Raw genomic sequence first — 17,183 nt, 5'->3', positions numbered from 1 at the left:
ATTGTGTAGAATGATTCTATTCTTGATTTCCCTTCAACCTTTTTATCATGGCAGCAGCTATCTTAGCTAGCATGCACCACAAGATCCACCATAGTATCATGGAAGCACTAGATTTTGACTTTCTCACTTGAATTATGACACCACCGGTAAATGAGTACGGATAAAAATAAAATAAATTAAATTAATATTAAAAACTAAACAAAAGAAAAAGAACTTTTATTTTAACAATTTAAGAACTGAAAAGCTAAGATACCGACCAGACAAATATCAACCATCTTTTTTTAATATAGAGACATTTAAGCACCAATAAATTTTAACTAATATATTAAATTATGTCTAAACTATTGTTTCGAACTAAACATTGTACGAAGCCATTAAAATAAATAAAAAAAAGAATCACCACTAACTCACCAACCCATCCATTAACAAAAGGGCAGCGGATCCTCTGCGATCCTTCGTTGTGGAAATCTATTACAGCCAGAAACTTGGCAAAACCTGAATTGGCTACCAAAAGACAAAGTACTCCGGATGTAGCAAGTTCCTGAAGTTAAAAGATACAGACGATCTGGCTCCGGTGAAGTAGCCAAGTCTAACTTGTAATCTTGTACTAGTAACAGAAAAGGATTCGGTCCCCATGGCACTCCTTAAAACTCGCCACCTTCTCCTCCTCACATTTACTTGCGCCTCGTGTGCATTCTCCTCTTCCACTTGGCCTTCTCGTCGCGTTTCCTTCTCTCTCCATTGTAACAATATCAAGTACTACCCATATCTATTGCCAAAATCCACTCATCCATGAAGAGGGAGGAGTTGGATTATATCTTGGTTCCTCTCGGGCTCTTGGCGATGTTGGGTTATCATGTATGGCTCCTCTTTCGCATCTTGAGGCATCCCACCACCACCGTCGTCGGCATCAACTCCATCAACCGCCGCATCTGGGTCCGCACCATGATGGAGGTTATTTATTAGGCCACCACCTTTTTAGTTGCCACTGCTAGATTATATTACCTCATCTTGTACCTCTATGTTAGCTTGCCAAAGAGTCTAGCTCTTCCGTTGCTTAAGTATAAAAAAATAAAAATAAAGTTAATGCATGCTTACCTATCTATTCTCGTTTTAATGAATCTTACCTAGTTAATTGTTTGATTTCGTTTAGGATAAAATTTCATTTATCTGGAAATAACTCCTCATTCTAGACTTAGTACTATTTTTTTTTATCTTATCTCATAACTATTATATTATCATATCATGATTATTTTTAAAAAACTTATCATAAATTAATTTAACTTAACTTCTCATGTTTATACAATATAAATACCTTCACAGATGAATATCTCATATCAAAATTATTTTATATAAATACATTTAATATAATATTATAATCATATTATAATTTATAATATGTTTTAATATATTATTTAAGAGAGTAAATTAACCATTTGTCACTTATTCCGTTTTCTTGTTGCATTTGCTTATGACATAGTATTCGTTTTCTACAATAAAGAGGTGTATTAGATAACCTCGCTTATTCGACTCTACCAAACGGTCTTTTGAAAAGAGTTGCTTATTCATAGGAATATTTAGAAAATATTTCTATTTTCCGCTGAGTTCCTGTCTGTATTTCTCATTTAAGATGGTATCTACGTAAAAGAAAATCTATTGGGAATAGCAACTTTTTCGAAATGGCAAAAATACCTCTCTCTATGGACTTCTTTAAGTAGAGATGAGTCAGAAAGGATAAACTTTAACAAGAATTTTTATTTTTATTTTCTTTTGCAAAGGTGAGAAAATAATTAAGATAGCACTAATTTTAGTCATATATATAAAATATATTATACGTACTAATTAAGAATATATATATATATATATATATATATTTGATGTAGGACTCCGCCAAGAACGGCGTCTTAGCCGTCCAAACCCTCCGCAACAACATCATGGCGTCGACTCTCCTAGCCTCCACCACCATCATGCTCAGCTCGCTCATCGCCGTCCTGATGACGAACAGCAACGGCAGCTACCGCGGCCTCCGCGGTGAAGCCTTCGTTGTCGGCGCCACCAGCGACCTCGCCCTCTCCGTCAAGTTCTTCGCCATCCTCGTCTGCTTCCTCCTCGCCTTCCTCTTCAACGTCCAGTCCATCCGCTACTACAGCCACGGCAGCATCCTCATCAACGTCCCCACCAAGAAGAGCTCCCTCTCCCCGGGCTTTGCGGCGGAGTACGTCGCCAAGGTGTTGAATAGGGGGAGCCACTTCTGGTCGCTTGGGCTGCGGGCGTTCTACTTCTCGTTCCCTTTGTTCTTGTGGGTGTTCGGACCCATTCCCATGGTGGCTTGTTGCTTTGTTTTGGTTTTCATGTTGTACTTCTTGGATGTGTATTCTGAGTGGGGAGTGAGAGGTGAGGACGGAGAGTGTTAGAGCTCGCTCTGCCCAATTATTAAGTGGCATCCTGTGGTGGTGTAGATCCGATCCGAGTTCAACGGTCGCTGAATGCGGATCTTAATATGTCATGCATTTGATACCTAGATCTTTGGCGAAGTCATGCATGTGGACTTTGGTATAGGTGAAGTCATGCATGTGGACTTTGGTATAGGTGATGTCACGCATTACGTAATCTTAATATGTCTCCACTTAATAAACTATATGCAACAAAACTTTTTGCGTGGTGCCAAATTGGGCAACTCTAGAGCCGCTTTTTCACATTGAGGTCAAGAAAAATATAAAATAACTATATTTTTTTAATTTAGCTAAATAATGATATAATATTTATTCTTGATGCTACATAAAGTAAAATTAAAGCTAACATTTTTTTTTTGTCTTATATAAATTTATAAAAATATTTTTTGATATGACATAAAGTGGAATGATGAATGAATAGAGATATACAATGGCTATATGTTATTGTTATTTATATCTGCAATGGTTATATGTAATAGTCTCTATGTATACAATGATTATATATTAACTGAAGCAAGATATGCAATACCTGTAAGGCCCCCGTAGGTATGCAGTGCTTGAAATGATGAAATGAATTCGAGATATACAATGGCTATATATAATTGTTGTTTATATATGTGATGGTTATATATAATTGTCTTTTGTGTACGCAATGACTATATATTAAATATAAGCTAAATATGCAATGCTTTTAAGGTCCTTGTAGGTGTGCAATGCTTGAGAGAAAAGTTATTGCATGTTCAATGATTTATAGGGAAGCCTTTACATGCACAATGCTTCAGTAGCATGCTGCGTAGATATATGCAATTGATATATATATCTAACCAAATATGTATGCAATCAATGCACTCATACATACTATTTAGTATACAATTGATGTATAGTACATCCAAACAAATAGATATGCAATATGTAACACCATCCACAGGCCACATAAATGCACATGCTCATGTGCCCACACAGCATGCGTGACTCATATGATCGAACGAATAGTTGGGCATTAGCACATGAAATAAGCATATACTCGAGATGTTACGGTTCTTGATTTTAGGAAAATAAGATGACTTATGGCAGCTGTGTTTGAACGCAACTGGAGGGCGTTCGAACGTTGCGTTCAAACGTCTGATTCGCGTTTACACATTCATAGCACTATTTTTGGGTGTTCGAATGTGATTGAGAGGCATTTGAACACGCGATGGATAAGTTGTGTCGTAAAAGGATTTGTTTAGAGTTTTTAGATAATTGACTAGCCTCCAAATATGTGGAAAAATAACAAACTTGAAATTATTAATTATTGAAACTTGTTTTGCATCTAGTTTAAGCCAACTTCTCCCTCCTCCTTCCTCCATGTCGATATCCAACCCAAGCTCTTGTTGATGGCCAAGATTAATCCTTCGTTGCTTCTCCCTCCTCCCTTCTAGTGACCAGCCATACTTAGAAACTCCCTTCTCCCACCTTATCTTGTTTAAGACACTAATCCGTTCACCAAAGTCATCATCATCTCCCATAACCCTAACCATATAATCCACATCTATCCCACCACTTCTTGACCTTTGGTTATTATTGCCTTCATAACTTTCGATCTACTAGCCTGATCGACGAGATTCCGATTGTGTTGGATTTCTAATTTCTAAAGAAACAACATATCCAAACCTTAGATCATTCCAACAGTTAGATCGATCTCTATTGCTTTCACAAGTTTTATGTTGAGTTCTGTCCAGATTAACAAATTGGATAGACGGTCATCTTACTCGAGGGTGACCGTAACAAGTTGGTATCAAAGAAAGCCTTCCTCGGCACGCATCCACAATGATGTAAACCACTAGATCTATGGCGACTCGAAGAAGAGAAAAAGAAGAGCAGACATCCATGAGCATAGAGAGAGGAACTCTACACCTCCATGCACAGCCACCCAAGGGCAAGAGGACCACACACTCACAACGCTGCCTCCTCCACCCTTATTCATGAATCCAAACATGGAGATGCTATCAAGATCCATTAAAGTTTTGGGATAGACCTTCTCCACCATCCTTATCCAAACCATCAAAATCTTGAGTCAAACGATCACACAATAAAACACCAGTCTGTTGTGAGCGATTCGAGAAGGGCCAATCTGAGGACATGAGGTACACATATTTTCCACACTAGAACCCTCTTTGATGGTTTCACTAATCGGCCAAGAACAAGAAAGAGAGACCACGCCTGAGCCGAGGTAAGGTGGGCCTTGCCGACGAGCGCGATTTATAGACGAAGATGATGATGATCTCTGGATTAAGAGGGATGAAGAGGAAGATTGAGAAGCTAATAGAGGATGTCGGACGAATCATGTATGGTTAGAGGAGCACCCACCTCCAATTAAAGCTGGAGAGAGATTCAATACCAATCGCAATACTAGCATCCACAAGCGTGTTGTTCGATTAGAGTTTCTAATTTTTTGAGGTGGAGATCTAGTAGATTGGCTCTACCATGCCGAATAATTCTTCATATTCCAAGGCATGGAGGAAGACCAAAAAGTTCTCCTTGCATCTTTCCACCTCAAGGATGCGGCGCTACGGTGGTTTCAGTTGGGTACCACTCATAGGCCGATCGAAACATGGGCGGAGTTTCACCATTTGGTCTACAAATGGTTTAGATCATCGGGCTACGAAGACTTTTATGCTATCTTGACGAAGACGGTCCAGAAGACGACGGTGAGAGCCTACCAAGAGGAATTTGAACGAGTGTCTAGCCTATGCACACCACTATGGTCAGATATTCAGCTTAAATCCACATTGATTGCTAATTTGCGGGAAGACATTTGAGCCGATGTACAAGCGCTATGAAATATAGATCTAGGGCAAGCCATAGAGGATGCTTTGCTCATGGAGGAAAAATGTAGAGCACTTAGAGGGCACTTGAGGCAACCATGGAGTAGCAATCTACAACCAAAGCTGACGCATGCAGTTGATGGCTTAGATTACCTACATGCAAGTGGACAGCGACCACCTTTTTGCATTTCTAATGATGTGAGAATAGCCCCTAAAACTCCTATACAAACTCTAACACCTACTTAGGTGGAGGAGCAAAAAGCCAAGGGCATTCCTTTGTCATGGACTTGTATCCGATTGCACTCTATGGAGCTGATGTTGTCTTAGGGACGCAGTGTTTATAAAGCTTGGGGCTAGTCACTTTTGATTTTGGTGAGATGTGCATTACCTTCAAGCACAATGGTAGGAGAGTGCGACTTGATAGCATTCAACCACATTAGGGAGCAACCTTGCAGCCACTTCAAGCCTTATTGAGCATCACTAACCAGGCCTATTTGATGCAGTATGCTCCTACCGAGCCTAAGGAGGCACACCAAAAAGGTGTAGCTGATGATTTGGCTTATCTTCCACATGAGTTTTTGGTCCTTTTTAAGGAGCCGAAGGGATTACCATCGGAGCGTGAAAAAGGAGGTTCTAGTAGAGTGGCTTAGACGGAATACCGACAATGCGATGTGGGAGATGAAGGATGACTTGATGGATCATTTTCCTCACTTTGCACCTTGAGGACAAGGTGAGGGAAGCATGGTGGGTTGTTGTGGTTATTGATTTAGATACATATTAGATATAATCAAACTACTTCAAATTGTATCATTTTCTGTCTTTGTTTTAGAAAAATAAGATGACTTTTGGCAGGTGCATTCAAACGCAAGTGGAGGGTGTTCAAATGCCTAATTCACGTTCGCACATTCAGAGCATAATTTCTCCCTTCTCCTTCCTCCCCCTTAACTTTCAACCCGAGCTCTCATCTACGGCCAAGGTTAATCCTTCGTCACTTCTCCCTCCTCCCTTCCAGTGACTAGCCATACCTGGAAGCTCCTTTATCCCACCTTATCTTGTTCAAGGCACTAATCCATCTATCATAGCAATCATCATCTCCCATAACCCTAACACATAATTTTCCCGCCACCTCCTAACTTTTGGTTATTGTTTTCTTCATAACTTTTTTACTAACCCGATCGATGAGATTCTGGTTGCGTTGGATTCCCAACTTTTAAAGAAACAACATATTCAAATCTCAGATCATTTCAATAGCTGGATCGATGCTTTTTGCCTTCGCAAGTTTCGTATTGAGTTCTGTCCAAATTAACAAATCGGATAGATGGTCATCTTCTTCGAGGGCGACCATAACACAAGATAATCCATTCAAAAGATAAATAAGACTAGTATCAAAATAGAACTTTTAGCATAAGAATTCACATTTATGTCATAACAAGGCTAACCAACAATGAAATTTGGCATGATCCACAACAAACTGTCAAGTTTATGACTAATCCACAAATAAAAATATAACCCAACATATATAATATCCACTATTATACAAATTATGGTATAATATATTGAGATACAAATATATATATATATATATATATATTAGTACAACTCCATCCATATATAAACTATCTCATGTACCAACTAATTACTAGCTCACCTCAATTTTTTTATAATTCTTAAAATTCTATCAATTTGCTATCAAGTATTACATTTTTGAGGGTTAAAATAAATAAAGTCATAAGCCAAAAGACTTAATAAATAGACCTTACACCGAATTAGAGATGTTAAATAGAGAGTAATTTAGATAGTGGCTATTTATGAATTAGAAATTAGTATCATGTCATAAATAAGTATGTAAATGTATCATCAATAATATATAAATCTCATATGATATAATCATACTATAACCTTATCAAATGTAACAACATATGATGCATAAGAATCATAACTAGATTATAACAATTCCAAATATAACAAAATATGATGGATGACAGACATTTTATAATGGCATTTTATAAACGCCAGTGGAGACATAATTCATGGCATTTAGTGTAACGCCCTCGCCCGGCAAGGGCACGTGCACGCCCACGCGCCCACACGGCACGTGCGGCTCACGTGACAGGACGGGCGGGGCCCATCACGCACATATATACCCCTGTGCACATATAATCATAACATCATGAAATAATACCTGCTAACATATCCATGCTCACATAACCTAACACCAAATAAATTATATTATCAACTAAATAAATCTGTTAACATATGAATATTCAAGTCCACCATAATATACACTAGACCACTACATAATCTGGCAGGACCCACACAGGTCACGATAAACCATCAAGATACAACTAAACAACTGATACACGAGTACACCATAATCTGACATGTATTATACAAATCATCATCCCTACCAGGCACGGGCACGTGCACGCATAGCGCATGCGATAGGTTGGGCGGGGCTCGTCACGCATAGATATACTCCTGTGCATATAAAATTATGACATCATCGAATAAAACCTGCTAACCTATCCATGATCACATAATTCATCATCAAATAAATCATACTATTAACCAAGTGAACCTGTTATCATATGAATATCCAAGTCCACATTAATATACACTAGACCACTACATAATCTTGTAGGACCCAAAGAGGCCATGATAAATCATATATAACTAAACAATTGATACACGAGTATATTATAATCTGACATGTACTATACAAATCATCGTCTGATACAATAAAGTACAAATATAACCATCAACAATATAACTTAATTTCTATACAAACTATCATCTATATCGTCTCGCACCTATAGCTTATCTCATCATCTAAAATATTTTCTCAGGATATCTCAAGTCATTATCACGTACCACATATCTGAGAGGGTTAGAAAAGAAATAAATAGAGAGTCATGAGCAAAAGGCTCAGTGAATAGACCTTACCCCGAATTAGTGATGTCAAATAGAGAGTAAATCATATACTAGATAATATGAATCATAAAGAGCATCATGTCATGAATGAGTATATGAATGTTTCTCAATAATAAATAAATGAAAAGTAGATAACATGTCATAACTGATAAAAATATATAATCCTCGACAATGAATAAACAGATTTTAATGTCATACTATTATCATAACTCTCTCTCAAATATAACACATAATGCATGCCGACCATGACCATGCTATGATATCAAATTCAATATTCTATGATGTATATTGACCACTCGATAATCAGATAATCAGATAATAATGAAATCATATGCATTTCTCAACATCTCAGTCATCAATGCCATCTCTATATATAATCATCATATTAGATCACTATGCATAGTTAACACTCGATACCCGGTCTCAACATCATGTCCGAAGGCTCAAAGCATACTCTGCCACCCGCTAGGGTATCAACATCCATCCAGACCGGGCTGCGCACATAGACTAACGACCTCAGACATAAGGCCAACAGGATTGCGACTATGTCGAGCGATCAATCATCCACCAAGCACATCCTAACCCTCGCGCCCACTCGAGTATCTTCACGCTTTCTATTAACTATCCTATCAATCACATTTCATGCTTTCCTTCTAAATGACAGATCATATGCATATATCCAATACGATAACAAGTCAATGCATAATAGGAATTTAGGTGGAACAAGAATCAAGAGAAAAATCATATAATGTAGTTTCCAACCATGTATCTAAGTTATGCATACGCCTGCTAGTTTATCACATGCATACTCGTGATAGAAATCATCTCGACATAAAACTATAATAGTATAGTCATCTCTAATCATCTCTATATATCATCATCATACTCATATCATAGATCAGCCTAATCAAATGCATGATAAAATATGCTCGACTGAAATCATCTCTAGATAAAGTCATATAATTATGTTGGAGGCCAAAATATGCATGTACATAATATATAATATTTCTTAATTTTGAGAAAGATGTCTAGGGGATAAGATTACTCACATTTGATTAGAAAATCCAACACACATATCCCTCACGTCCATCAAGCAACAGTCACACATCACTAGCAAGGTCCATGGGGTCTCAAATAAAGGGGTTTGGAGTCTGAAAATGTTTAAGTAACATAAAGTTAGTTGTTTATCCGATTATAATCCGTTTGGGTAAAATATGAATTTTATTGATTAGATTCATAGGATAAATTTAATTGTGATAATATTAACATGCTATTACCATAATTTATATTTATTTAATAAAAATCCTAGTTTGCTAATTATAGAATACGAAATAAGTATATAGTAATTTATCTCCTTTTTATAAATAACCAAAGGCGACTATATATATAATTTAATAAAGATATAATTAAAAATATATTATTAATACTTATTTTGTAATACCTATTCTTATTTAATTAATCATAAATTATACGCAAAATAATCATTATCCTATTATACTAAAATAATATGCAAGTCTAGTATTTCATTTTATACAAACTATTAGACAATAACAATATACTAAAAATAGTTATATAAAATATAAATATAAATGTAAGATTATTATCAACAAAACTACATATATTAATCTAATAAATAATAACTAAACTATAAATAAATTTATAGGCAATATTTATAATTATAATTAATAAATTATTATACTAAAAATATTTAGTAAAATTATATTAGTGAGTGTAAATTATCAAAATAATTAATTATCTAAATAGACTAATTTACCTAACATTAGAAAATAATTATATAATTAACATTAAAAAAACAATAATCCTCTTTGCTACAGTGCGGCCCAGCACTGTTGTAGTAAGAGGAGGAGAAGGGACCGAGAATGGAGAAGAAGAAGAAAGGAAGAAGAAAAGAAAGAAAGAAAGAAGAAAGAAGAAAGAAGAAGGAAGAAGAAAGGAAAGGAAGAGAAGAGAAGAAGAAAAGAAAGGAACGGAGGAGGAGGACTTGGCGCCGGCGGTGGCTGCAGGCTGACATCAGCAGGGGAAGAGAGAGAGGGAGAGAGAGACCGAAAAAGAGAGAGAGAGGCGGTGGGGAGGGAGGCCACGGTGGCGGCGGGGCCCATCGCACTAGCTGGCCCGGCTAGGTTGGCCAGGCCGACGGCTGGGGCACATGGCGCCCTCCCCTCTTGCCATTGCATGGCACGAGGCTGGCCATGTCGTGCCATGCAATAATTTTTATTTATTTTTATTTTTTTAGGTTAGGTTGTTACATATACAAATTATCATCTATACCGTCTCACACATATAGTTCACCTCATTAATCTAAAATATCTTCTCAAGATATCTCAAGTCATTATCACGTACCATATATCTGAGAGGGTTAGAAAAGAAATAAATAGAGAGTCATGAGCAAAAAGCTTAGTGAATAGACCTTACCTCGAATTAGTGATATCAAATAGATAGTAAATCATGTACTGGATAATATAAATCAGAAAGAGCATCATGTCATGAATGAGTATATGAATTGTAATAACCCAAGGTTAAAAAAAAAAAATTATTCCTGCACTGCTTGGCACGACAGCTCGTGCCATGCAGTGGCAGCCGAGATGGGCGCCACGCGCCCCAAGCGCTGGCCCGGCCAACCTGGCCGAGCCAGCTGGCGCGGTGGGCCCCCGCCGTCGCAGCCTCCCTCCCCACCGCCACTCTCCCCCTTTTTCTTTCTCTCTCTCTCTCTCTCCTTTTCTCTTTCGAGCTCTCGCTAACCTTTCTCTCTTCCTCTCTCTCTCTCAAACACTCTCTCTCTTTACCCACTGCCGCCGCCACCTCCTCTAGCTCCGGTGAGCCTCCCTCCCTCTCTCTCTCTCCCTCCCTATCTCCCTCTCTCTACCTCTCTCTCTCTCTCTTTTTCTCCTTGTCGGCTTCCTCTCGGAACCGCCGGAGGATTGAGCCGTCGGCAAGAGGCCGGCCGCTGAGTGGCCACCAGCGGCCGCACCCCTCCCCCATGGCCCAACCTTCTTTTTTTTTCTTTTTCTTTCTTCTTCTCCTTCTTCTTCTCTTCCTTCTTCCTCTCCTCCTCCTCCTTCTTTCGTCCTCTCCTCTGTCTGCACCCCGCAAGTGGCGCCGGGCTCGGCCCGGGGGGCCTTGCGTGCATGGTCCGGGGTGAGCCCAAGCACTAAATGCAATTCTATTTTCTGTTTTTTTTCGTTTTCTCTCTCTTCTCTTTCTATATATATATATATATGCACAATTAGGTTAGCTTAGTTAATTTAATGTAATTAAGTTATACAAATTAAATATAATTATATCATAGCTAGTATATAGTTCTAATTATACCATGTTTAGCAAAATGCCTGCAATATAAATTACTATTTTAATCCTAAGGAATTTTAGGGTTATGTACGTATATTTTTACGTAATTAATTGCAGTAACTTAATTCTTATTTTCTTAATTATCAAAGAGAATAATAGACAGCATAATTACATGCATGGTAAAAAATATTCTCGATTGTAATTATCTCTTGATAAAGTCATATTATCATGTTGGAGGGTAAAACATGCATATATATAAATATATAATATCTCCTAATTTGAGAAAGGTATCTAGGGGATAAGACTACTCACATTTGATCAGAAGATCCGAACCACGTATCCCTCACATCCGTCAATCAAATGTCAACTCATCGATAGGGTCTACGAGGTCTCACATAAAGAGGTTTGGGATTTGAAAATATTTAAGTAGCATGAAGTTAGTCATTTATCTAATTAGAATTAGTTCAAGTAAAATATAAATATTTATTAGGTTTAGAATCACTTCTTTTTATTTTTGATTACATAACTAGATCTATATTATAGATACGATTCAAACACTATAGTTATACTATTATCATAAAATGCTAGTTATAACATAAAGAAAAAGGTTTGTTTCTTTTTATTTAAAAATATTCTAAATATATAATTATAAAGTAAAAGCTATATAATTATAAATAAGATATAAGTATAGACAAGATCTATTTTATAATAAATTTTATAATTCTTACTCTTATCTTGATTAATTAGAAATTATATAGTATTTACTTGATTATGCAAAATAATAAATAAATAAATAAATAAATTAATAAGACTAGTATCTTATTCTACACACAATAGTATACAATAAATTATTTAAAATTACTTAAAGTGCATATACTATGAATATTAGTACATAAATCTAATATAAATAAATAAATAAATATAAGTATTACCAATATTTATGCGTAATAGTTATAACCAAATTAATCATTGATTAAACTAATTATAATTAATAATCATCATGTTGAAGAATATACATTATTATGAACATAATTAATGTCTAAATAATTTATCTACATTAGTTAAGAAAGCAATACCTAACTAAATAAATAAACAAACATAAAATAAAATAAATAATAAAAGCAATATCAGCAATGCTGGGTTGAGCCCAGCATTTTTGCAGAAACAGAAGAAATAGCTAAGAAAGGAGAAGAAGAAGAAGAAGAAGAAGAAGAAGAAGAAGAAGAAGAGAAGAGAAGAAGAGAAAGATGGGGGACCGGGTCGGCAGGGAGGGGCTCGTCGGCGGCTCTGTTCTGATGAACTCAAGAGAGAGATAGAGAGAGAGAGAGAGAAGGAGAGGGAGAGAGAGAGGGAGAGAAGAAAAGGGAGGGGATGAGAGGGCACCGGCTGCTTCTCGACAACGAGTCAAGTGGTCGAAGGCGACGGTAGTAGGGAGAAAGAGAGAGGGAGAGAAATAGAGAGAAACAGAGAAAGAGAGAGGGAGAGAGAGAAAAGAAGGAAGAGGAGGAAGGAGGAGGAGGAGGCTCACCAGCATCGGTAGCACGGCAGTGGAAGCGACGACGGTGGTCCGAAGTGGCCAGCGTCGGCATACCGAGATGGGGAAGCTTAAGAGAGAATGAGAGAGAGAGAGAGAGAGAGAGAGGAGAGAGAGAGAGAGAGAGAGAGAGAGAGAGAGAGCATCTGACATTTGAGAGGGAGAGATAGATAGAGAGAGAGGCGGTGGCAGAAACGGGCAGTGACAACGGGGAACCCAAAATTTTTTAATTAATTAATTAATTCTTTTTTATTTTAAGGATAGGTTGTTACATTTAGTCAATCGTCGGTTAAAAAAACTAATAATTAGTTGCATTTCTTTAAATGCCGGTAAATCGTAGCATTTGCGAAAGTGCCGCTAAAACTAACTTTTACAAATTTTATGATAGAATTCATCAATATATCTTTTAAAATCTCAATTACTAATGTCAACTCTGAATGATAATAACTATACTAGACCACTATGCATAGCCCACATCCAGTACTTGATCACATAATTCTACCTAAAAGATCAACATATACTTTGCCATACACAAGGGTATGACAATTATCATTATAGTACTCTGTCATATACAAGAGTATGTCTATTATCAATTTAGACCATCATATCACTCAAATTGATAAAAATCACATAGGGATAATTTTCTACATATGTCTTAGCGAATGACATGTGTCTAATTATATGTGCATTAGACTCAGCTAACCTCGAATGTAAGCAATGAAATATCGCATATCAACAACCTTAATCATTTCAATCATTCCCATCCTTGGTGCTTACTCAAGTACTCGCGTACTTTTATTATCAACTATCTTACTGATATAACTTCATGAATTCTTTCTCAACAATAAATCATGTATATTTATCTAGTACTGTAATAGACCATACACCTCGAAAAATTAAGTGGTAGAGAGGTCAAAAGTAATATAATGCCATGTCTTTTTTATTAATATATCTATCATATGTAGGGGGTGTTAATGAGCCGAGCCTAAGCAAGCAGGCTTCTGGTTAGGCTCGACTAAAAATTAATTTCTAGCTAGTATTTTTGTTAAGACTCAATTTGGTTGTATTCAAACCTAGCTCAAGCCGAGCTGTAGTCTAGCTTTAAATGAGCCCCATCATCCTCTTCGAGCATGTTGTTATGAAAGAAATTAAATGACAATTTGCACAAGAAAAACCAATATAATTTTCCTTTTACTGCCTTTACTCGTTTGAGTTTACCCATTCTATGTATGACTATAATATCCCCATTTCTTGTTACGAGGGTATAAAACTATCTTCATCTTTATTGTGACATTAATTGTTAATTAGCTTTGTCTCCTGTGTTTGTCATTTGTTATGAAAAAATGGCATTCATATAAAGGGAAACTATTAAATGTCATTTGGTTTTCTTTATTCTTTTTTCTTACAACAACAAACAACAATTGTGTCATCTTCTTCTTTCCTATAGCAACAAACAAGAACATTTCTTTTCTCCTTTTGAGACTATTCTTCAACAACTTTTTTTCTTGCCGTTAAGATCAAAACCTTATCAATAATCATTTCAAACAACTATTTCTATAATATTTATTTTACGAGAGAACTCTATTGAACAACTTAATTTGAATCTATGACATATTCTTATATGTTAATTTTTTAACTCGAATAGTGAGAATCAGACTGAAGCAAAAAGATAAGAAAAGAAGACCATTCCAATACAAAAATGCAAAGGTAAGAAAGAAGAGATTTTCAAAATGCAAAATAGAATGGTGCAACATAAGATCTTATAAAATATCTCTGATGATGCAAATAATCAAGTGTTTGCTATGTCATTATATCTAACATCAATCACGGGATTTGATTTTTTTTTAAGGATTCTCTTATAATTATACTTCTATATGTATATATTGATTTCTTTTAATATATGTTACTGAAATATTATGTATGGTTTCAAAGATATTGTCCTAGGCTTTCAAAATTAGTATTTGTGGATTCTGCATTAATTCCGCAATAATATCCATATATTTTGTAAATGCATATATTATGAGAATATTAATTTAATATAATTTAACTATCATTAATTATCTATAGATATTAAAACTTATACGGATTATTGAAATATTATCTTTAGATTCTGGGATATTATCTCTGAATTCTGCGATAATATCTGTAAGTTTCAATAGATACATTTATGGATTATGAGAGTATTATTTATGAATTCCATAACAAATTACATAAATAAATTAGTAAATGTTAGTAATTTCATGTTTTTGACATAAATTTTATTAACTTTGAGCTAAGTTTTAAGTGGAGCCCACACATTATTAATGATGGTTTAATGGTGGAATTAATTTAGCTCAAAGTGTACTTTATTGTCAAATATTCACTTAGTCAAATCCATGAAGAGAAGTGAATGAAAATTGACTCTAAAGTGGGTATCATGGCAATTGAAAATAAAGAAAAGGAAGTTTAGTACCATATTGGATATTTGAGAAATGTTAGTATGGTATATAAGTAACAAACTCCTTATGGGCTTTGGGCCCCAAAAGGGGTACCTATTTTGTGGGTAAAGGTTACTATGCAACTCAACTCACACACACGCTCGCCGCCCGGCTCGGTTCGGTTCGCACCCACGGGTCAAGTCCAATTTTAATTTTTTGCCTGATACGGGTTTAAATCTGGTTTGGTTCGGGGTCGAAGTGGTGTGTCCCTTCGATAAACAGTTCAATCAGTTAGTTGATTGAACCCGACCCAAATGGTGCATCCCTTCACAGTGTAACTATAAATTAGTTTTGACCCGAAATGGTGCATCCATTCGGTGACATTTTGCATCTTTTCGTCAAGCCTGTTTACCTCTATAAATAGGCTGTCAGTCTGCATAATTAAAAAAACAACATCAGAGAAGAAAAACTTGGTTCATTCCTTCTAGAGTCGAGTCTGCATCCGAAAGAGAGTATAGCACAGTTCAGGTTCAATCAAGGCATTAGAAAGCTGCTTCCTTTCCAGTGCAAGGCAGTCGTTGTATCCTGGGAGACCGACGTCCACTTGTTCCCGGCAAGGGCGATCGGTGGAGGGCGAACTGGTCTTAAGGAGATAGTGTCCAACAGTAGACTCGACTATTCAGAATTTTATATTCTGTAATCTGTAAGTTATATATATTATTTTGATCGAATTAATTGTGACTCTTTGGAATCAGATTGTTACTGCCAACAATAAAATCTGTGGAGATAAACTGACAAAACTCAATAATATTATATATTCTAATTACACAAAATAAACTAACATATCTATAGATAAATTAACATAAATAGATAGCTTGGAAGAAAAGAAAACTGTTAGAGCGAAGAAGGAGATTGTTTAGGCAAGAGAGGAGAAAAGGAAAATTTGAAATGAAGGTAAAAATGGAGGAGGATGTTAGGGTAAGAAGGGAAAAGAATGCTAGGATAATGTAACAACCCAATCTTAAAAAATAAAAAAATAAAAAAATAAGGGGCACGATGCGACCGGCCACATTGTGGCCGGCCTCATGCCCATGCACGCGCCCGCGGCCGCTGTCGCAGCCAACCGGCTGCGGCCAGCTGGCCCCGGCACCGCCACTACCCCTCCTCCACCGCCTTTTATCTCTCTAAATCTCTCTCTCTCTCTCTCTCTCTCTCTCTCTCTCTCTCTCTCTCTATTTCTCTTTCTTGCCCGGGGTCGGGCTCGTCGGAGCCGAGCCGTCGGCAAAAGGCCGGCCGCTGGCTGGCCAGCAGTGGCCAGTGCCCTCCCCGCCGGCCCGGGTCCGCAACTCCCTCCCCTTCTTCTCTTCTCTTTTTCTTCTTCCTTCTTCTTCCTTCTCCCTTTCTTCTTCTTCTTCCTCAGCTGCTTTTTCTCCTTATTTTCTGCAACAGTGCTGGGCTCGGTGCTGGTGGGGAGGGCAGTGCTGGGCCAAGCCCAGCACTAGTACTAGTGATCCCTTAATGTTTTTGTTAATTTTTATTATTCATTATTTTACTTAGGTATTTCTGTATTAATTAATACAAATATATTTAGACATTATTTATGTTAATACATTTTCATCATTATGATTATTGCTAATTATAATTAATTAATGATTGATTAGGTTATAAACTATTACACATAAATATAGGTCATACGTATATTTATTTAGTTATTTATTTACTTATATGTATATTA

General features: G+C 36.5%; 1 protein-coding gene across 1 annotated transcript; it reads left to right on the top strand.

Annotated features, from left to right (window-relative positions):
* The first annotated feature begins 677 nt into the window (after positions 1–677).
* LOC140789279 (uncharacterized) lies at positions 678–2,534 on the top strand. Its single transcript, XM_073138919.1, has 2 exons — positions 678–954; positions 1,884–2,534. The coding sequence occupies exons 1-2, from the start codon at positions 793–795 to the stop codon at positions 2,412–2,414; spliced, it is 693 nt and encodes a 230-aa protein (XP_072995020.1). The 5' UTR covers positions 678–792; the 3' UTR covers positions 2,415–2,534.
* Positions 2,535–17,183: the final 14,649 nt, after the last annotated feature.

Source organism: Typha latifolia, chromosome 5, assembly GCF_019914945.1.
Source record: "Typha latifolia isolate L0001 chromosome 5, TyphaL0001v2, whole genome shotgun sequence".
In the NCBI taxonomy this organism is placed as follows: Eukaryota; Viridiplantae; Streptophyta; class Magnoliopsida; order Poales; family Typhaceae; genus Typha; species Typha latifolia.
Note: the sequence above shows the minus strand (reverse complement) of the source record. Positions and strands in the feature narration are given on the sequence as shown.